The following is a 7,385-nucleotide window of genomic DNA, read 5'->3' as shown; positions in this document are numbered from 1 at the left end:
ATAGGCTGCGAGCGCGAAGGGCCGCGGTCAAGAGTAAAGTGCCCTTTAGATTCTTGTGCTGGCGAAACTGAAGCTTGTGCTGACTTGTGCTAGCCCAGAGCAACTCAGATATATAATTATATATCGTTTGATTGACTTATATGAGTATAAATCTTACTTTTCTTCTTTTTTGCCTAAAATCGTTTTTTTCGTTTTATTCCTTTCATGATTATTTTTCGATACTTTAGCACAATGTTAGCACAACTTAGCACAACCTAGCACAATAAAAAAAATTTCGAAAATGAAAAAGTGGGGGGCTACCAAAAAAAAACGGTTTTTTCCATTTTTCTCGCTCATTTTTCGTATTAAAAATTTATAATTCGAGCACAATGTAGCACAAACCTAGCACAAATCAGCACAACTGTCAAAATTAATAAATTCGAAAAGTGGGGGGCTAACTTCATACAGGCATGATAACTGGAATGAAAAATGGGTCACGTATGACAATCACTCGAAAAAGATCGTGGGCAAAGGAAAGAATGAAGGCGCAAGCAATCGCAAAACTTGGATTAACGACGAAGAATGTGTATGTGGTGGGATTGGAAGGGAATCGTTCACCATGATAATCATTATAATCGTTCACTATTACCGCCCGGTCAAACAATTAATTCCGAACTCTACTGTGAACAACTGAAGAGATTACAACAAGCAATTGAGAGAAAGCGGCCAGAATTGATCAATAGGAGGGGTCGTTTTCCATCACGACAACGTTCGACCACACACATCTTTGATGCATCCACCGACATAGTCCTGACATAGCAATCTCAGACTATCATTTGTTTAGATCTCTGCAGAACTCTTTAGAAGGTGTAAAGCTGGCTTCACAAGAGGCATGTAAAAATCATTTGAAGCAGTTTTTCGACCAGAAATCACAGAAGTTTGCGATGGGATTATGGCTCTGCCCCAAAAATGGCAAAATATTATCGAAAATAATGGAAAATAATTTGGTTTAAATAAATTGATTTTAATACTCTAAGAAAAACACTTAAATTTTACTTAAAAAACGCCACGAACTTTTTCCCACACTCAATATATTCCACATAAATCTCTCTCTCCCTCCTTTTCTCGTCCATTTTCTCTTATTAAACTCATAATTAGTTTTATTTTACCATTTAAAAAAGTAACGAAAAAGTAACGATTCGTTACTTTTTAAATAATGGTAACTGTAACAAGTTACCTTTTAAAATTTGTAACGAGTAACTGTTACGAGTTACTTTTATTAAGTAACGTTACCAACTCTGATGATATGTAATGATATGAAATGTAAGTTTATGTAAGTAAATATAAGAATATGTAATAAAAATAATTATTCCGTATAAGGAACTCCGCTCCAATCACTTTGTTTTTGAGATGTGTTGTCAAGGACATCATCCTGAATAACCTTCAAATGATTTTAATCGGCGGTCATTGTTTCACGCACAAAAAATTTCAGTTGGTGCAACCAAATAGGAACCAACTGAAAATTAGGTGATTAGAAGCAATATCTCTGTTATGAAAACTAATATTTCTGTTATCGCAACCAAAAATATTCGTCTGAACGTTCAACGATATTAGAACTCGATTGAGACAACTGAGAACAATTGACTATATAGAAGCCTCATAAAGGAATTTTTCTGTTCCTACAGCCGAGTTTTCGTCTAATTCCTGAGCAACCGAAAATTCGGTTGCACCAACAGAATTGTTTTTACCGTGTTGTTAAAAAGTTATCGAAAAAAAAGTTTTATAAACGGAACGTAATTTTGGTACACAGTACATATTGAAATTAGACATCGTGTATATGAGGATTATAAATTCTTTTTACTTGTTATAGGAATGTCAATATTTATCTTTCGATACGACCGTGTCTACCGTGTTTACCATTGTTATTCTTTTTTATCTGACAAAATCGTCGCTCTCTACTGCGAAGCGAGATATTAGCCGACAAATATGATGGCGCGTTAGGTTATAAAATCTGTCACACCAACGATATACAGCGACATGTACATGCCCCGCGGCCTCGTGTTCCATAGCTATATAGTCTCTTCCCATGTAGGGTCGCCAGTAGTAACAACGAAGCCAACGCTTGGCCGAAGCTATGGCATCCAACTATCGGCCAGAATTTTGTTAGTCAGTACTGGTCCAATATTGGCAAATGACTGGCTGTCTTCAGTAACAAACGCTTGACGGCTAATCATCAACCGGACTTCTGTTAACCAGTATTCAGCCATTACTAGCAAATGAAAGACTGCCGAACGCCGACGCTCGATCAGTGTATGGCATCTAATCGTCGGCCGGACCTCTGTTAGCCAGTATTTAGCCAAACTTGTAAATAGAATAGTACTTAGAATAGTACTTGTTAGTGGTCGTCATTAATTCTTTTTTGGCTAAAATTCGTTTTATTACATATGTCTTATACTTCTTACACCGTTTTTTCGGAGAAAAAAGTTTCTTTAAATTTAATATTCATACTTGTTTAATTTTGGTTTGTTTCATTAAAATATTATATTTTTAAACGAAATATCATTTTTTAAAATGATAAAAATAAAAAACTTTTATTTCGTCCAAGGAAACTATGTCATTTAATGAAACAACACTATTGTTTTAAATAGTATTTTTTAAAAGTTTTAAAAGTTTCTTTCAAAATTTAATAATTTGATTTGTTTGATTTAGATTTTCTTACATCTTTTTCTTTCTTGTTTGGATTAATAATCATTACTGCTTCACTATATTATATCAATATCCATTGCCTATCGAATGTTGTTGCATTGCTTCAATATCTATTAATAAATTATGTAACAAACACTAAATAAAAGTTATATAACTATTATTTGGTGTTTGCTAGGTATGTTATAATATATTGTGAACACTATAAGAATAAATTATATAAGTATAAATCGTAAGAACATCGTTGGAGTCATTGGAATCACCGCGTGCCGCTCGATCGTCAAGTTAAGCAACACTTCAGCGCAGTTAGAACATGGATGGGTAATTGATCGCTTGGGATCGAAGTTATCGAGGGAGGATTCGCGAAAGTTTGGAGCGTGTTGTTTAACAATCTTTGGTTTCTAGCGGTTTATGAGACATGAGAAAATTAAAAATTATAAATATATTTTTATAAAGTATTATGATTTTCTCATTTTTTACCATTATACAATAATTTTCAGTATTTGATTACTATCAATATTTAACAGTGATTTTATTATCAGTATTTACCAGAAAATAAATAATGGCCAAAAAATTACCAAATTACTAAATTGATAGTACTTAATCATTAATCATTTTTCAGTATTTCTTAATATAATATTTCTGTAAGGGCAGTACTGTGGCGGTATTACAAATCTGACGACCAGTACTGTCTAAGTACTGAACCAATTTTAGTGTCAATGCTAGGGAAGTACTAGCTAACAACAGTTGAGCCAGTACCATTTGCCAGTACTGGACTGAAGTTATCCTCCGGTTATCCACCAGTACTGCACCAATAGTTTTTCCAGTGCTACGCAAGTACTGGAACTCCGACAACCAGTATTGGCCCAGTACTGGACCGATTGTAAAATTTTATAGTTTCCGAGACATCAATAAAAAAGATGCCTATCCCTAACCATGTGATTGTGAGACTAAAAAAATTACGTCCGGAAGTTTTTACAATTTCACGTTTTTCCTATTTTTCTTAATTTCCCACGTTTTTCCCGCTAGTGCCTTAATTTTCATGGTAATTTTCGAATTCTACGACTTAAAATATATAAGAATATGTAACATTTTCTCGTTTGAATAACGGTTCCTAAACATTCAATTTTTTATTCTCCTTCCTTTGGTTGTATTATATCACAAAATTTTATGTTGAAGTACTAATTTGAATGGTTTCAGGAGTTTTGGCATTCCGTTTTACACATGTCAATTTAATTGACAATAACAATAAATTTGTTGCTAAAATTGAAAACAAAATTATTGAATTTAATTGACTTATCAGTAAATGTGTAATCGCCAATGTGAAGAAAAAATCTGCGAGCTTTAAAGTATTAAAATGTATATTATATAAAGTCAGTTTCGAATTTCGAAGTTTCGAATTATGAAGAAGTTAGTGAAGAAGGTTCGACAACCAATCCAACGAAGAGTAGCACCGCGTTGTGTTTAATGATGTAGTGAAAAGGTCTATCCACGTTGAAAAATAGTAAATCATGTGATGGAGCAGGCATTCCCAGTAAAAATATCATTCCTAAAAAGAAAAAAACAAAAATCAAATCATATCTAACTAAGAGATGTAAAAACAAATAATAACAGAAATGCTTGTTTTCACATATACATTACTGTTCATAATATGAGAACCAGAAGCAGTAACTAAAACATTAAATTTGTTTACTTTTAATAATATCTAATTATCCCAGACAATACAAGTATGTTCTATGAATGTTCATAGAATAACCTCGGAGAATGTTTGAATATTTCTAAAATATTCTCACATGATACTTCGCAATTCTTGTGAATCTTCAATAAAACATTAAAAATAGACAAAAAGTCACGTTCTATGAGCATCCTATAAATATTCTATAGAATATTCTAATCACTATACATAATATTTTAAAAATATTCCACAGATATTATGAGAACATTTCCTGAGTATAAATTCAACTTTCACAGAATATTCTGTGTATTTTTATGGGATCTTTTTTGAATATTCATAGATCTGTATTTAAAATATACATACAACGATGTTACCACGCTAACAAGTCAAGGCCTGCGTTTCGTTTGGGGGCTCACACACTGTAAACATCATTCTAGCTTTGTTGTTCATTACATGCCAAAGGAAAATAGAATAACGCTTGCAGCACATAAGTGTCCAAACGGAACATTGATTTAGTCCTTGATTTGTTAGTGCGCTAATACCGTTGTATGTACATTTTGAATACGGGCCTATAAATATTTTAAGAAAGTGTAGGTAATAAAAGAAAAAATATATAGATATTAATATAATTAATGTTTAATTATTATATTTAGAAAATATCACTGAAATAATCAATGGTAAAAGGACCCCGCACCAAACCTATGGAAAATGGTTTTCGGTCAAATTGGCTGAAATTTCACTATGTTATAGTTTTCGCCATGCTGATAAAAAGTTATCATTGCACCAAATCCCAAAAGTCAATATTTCCCAAGATATAAAGGGTCAACGTAGTGAAATATGGTCATCCGCAGTAGTAAGACGTATGTTATAAATATAAGTGACACATTGATATTTATTCACGAAATAAATAAAAATCGATTTTTACATATATATATGTAATAAATAAATATTGAACATGCGAACCAGCCAGCTAAGGCAAGACCGAGGGTTGCAATTAAGGCATAGTCGTGTACGATCAGTTACATCCAAAGAAGGCAAATTAAAAGCATTTCGCCTATGAATAGCTATTTCTACATATACATTTGACGTTTCTTTCAGAGATGTACAACTAATTTCATATCTTATGCAAATTCTCACTTAAGTGCTTGCATCTGTACCATTGTGTGTTGTACCTGAGCACGCGTACTTTAGCCAATATAATTGGTCAAATTTAATCGTTTATAATTTGAAAAGTATTATAGCCTCGACATTTTTGCATTAGGATTTTTTTCTTCAAATTATCTCAGGAATCCTTAAGAAATAATGCGGTAATAGCGGGACACACTGTATATTCCCAATCAGGAAAAAAATATTTAAAAAATGTTTATAAAATGTTTTAAAATCATTTGAAAAACATTTTTAAAAACGTTTCTAAAAACGTTAAAAATAATGGGATAAATCCCCTTTTTTATTAAAAAAAAGTTTATTTTCATGTTTGACATGTTTTTTTAACGTTATAAAAACGTTTAAAAATCATTTTCTTCATATGTTAAAAAAATGTTTTTATAACATTAAAAAAACATTATTTCAAACATTAAAATAAACGTTTTTGTGATTAAAAAAGGGCACTTATCCCATTATTTTTAACGTTTTTAAAAACGTTTTTATAAACGTTTCTCATGCCCAGCAGCACAAAATATTCTGAGAATATACGAACAAGATGACTTCCCTATATTTTGAGAATATTCGGAAAGAATATTCTTACATGGTTTCAAGAATGTTCTGAATATTATTGGAATATTATTTGTTAAATTCTCAAAATATTCTATTAAAACAGTACAGAATATTCGAAGAATATTCTAATAAGATGATTTCTGTTGAATTTAGCGCTTCTCACACTTCCCTAGATCGTTGTATGGTGGCGCTGAGAACGCGCAGACGTCTTTTCTCTACTGCTGTGCGCGTATACAGAGCTCTTAACTCCGTCTGTCGATGTATCTCCTTTTTCTCTGTTCTGTTCGCTCATCGATATATATTTTATAATAAATACTTTATATCAACACTCACAGTGTTTCCTTGTTAAAAGCTCACAGGTTATGGGCCCAGGACGTAACTGTTGATTAAAGTAAGTGAGTGTGAATCAGATTATAATCGAGGTTTAAATCTGAAAATTTTCGTTGAGCTGTAAATTGTACGATCACATGAACGGAAACATGGACGTGGATCGCGTAAATATGCCTTTGCCGACTCTCACAAAATCAAATTATCAGAGATGGAAATTTGATGTTAAATTAGTCCTTGAGTCATTAGGGTTGTTGGATATTGTACTCGGCATCGATAAAATACCAGCTAGAGAAGAGGAAGCCAAGGGATGGCGTAGGTTAGACGCCAAGACTCGGCGTGTATTAGCATCTGGATTTGATGATCAACTTCATGCCACAATTAGGAGCTGCTTGACTGCTCATGAGATTTGGGCAATGGTTACAGGACTTTACGAGACTAAGTCAGAATCTAATAAATATCTTGCAAATCAAGAATTGTGCGCATTAAAATTTACAGATGAAAAATCAGTCGCAGGTTATTGTGCTGAATTGTCAGCAATTTGTCAGAAACTCGAAGTCTTGGGACAACAGGTGGAAGAGCCTCAGAAAATTGCAAAGCTGCTCACAGATCTACCGTCACCAAAGTTTGATTTGTTTCGTCATACATATAGGTTGCAGGCTGCTGTTGGTACTGCGCTTACATTTACTGATATGCAAACGCAATTGCAAATCATTGAGAGTGACATGTTACGAGCTGGTGGAAAGGATGCTGATGTGGTGGAGACGGGTGAAGCTCTGGTGGCACATCGAAATCAGAATCATGCACGCAATCAAACTGGCAAGCGTGGAAATAAAAATTATAACAAAGAAAAGCAAAAAGAGACACGTGCCTGTCATTTTTGCAAAGAAGTTGGACATCTACGAAATAATTGTTCAAAATGGAGGGCCAAGCAAGCTCAAGGTGAACAGGATCGTCAAGGCAAGGATTATCAAAAGCAAGGACGAGT

General features: G+C 33.3%; 1 protein-coding gene across 4 annotated transcripts in view; it reads right to left on the bottom strand.

Moving 5' to 3' along the window:
* LOC116852413 (antichymotrypsin-2-like) overlaps nucleotides 1-7,385 on the bottom strand; it is a 300,750-nt gene that overhangs the window by 75,552 nt on the left and 217,813 nt on the right. The window contains exon 9 of one of the 4 annotated variants that reach the window (XM_032832746.1): nucleotides 3,787-4,231. The exons of the other annotated variants lie outside the window; for them this stretch is intronic. Within the exon in view, the coding sequence (XP_032688637.1) occupies nucleotides 4,083-4,231 (149 nt within the window). The 3' untranslated portion in view covers nucleotides 3,787-4,082. Of the gene's footprint in view, nucleotides 1-3,786; nucleotides 4,232-7,385 lie in introns of those variants that run through there. 4 annotated transcript variants of the gene reach the window in all.

The sequence above is a fragment of the Odontomachus brunneus genome, unplaced genomic scaffold, assembly GCF_010583005.1.
Source record: "Odontomachus brunneus isolate Ranch 3 - 2012 unplaced genomic scaffold, Obru_v1 Obru_scaffold_223, whole genome shotgun sequence".
Classification (NCBI taxonomy): domain Eukaryota; kingdom Metazoa; phylum Arthropoda; class Insecta; order Hymenoptera; family Formicidae; genus Odontomachus; species Odontomachus brunneus.
Note: the sequence above shows the minus strand (reverse complement) of the source record. Positions and strands in the feature narration are given on the sequence as shown.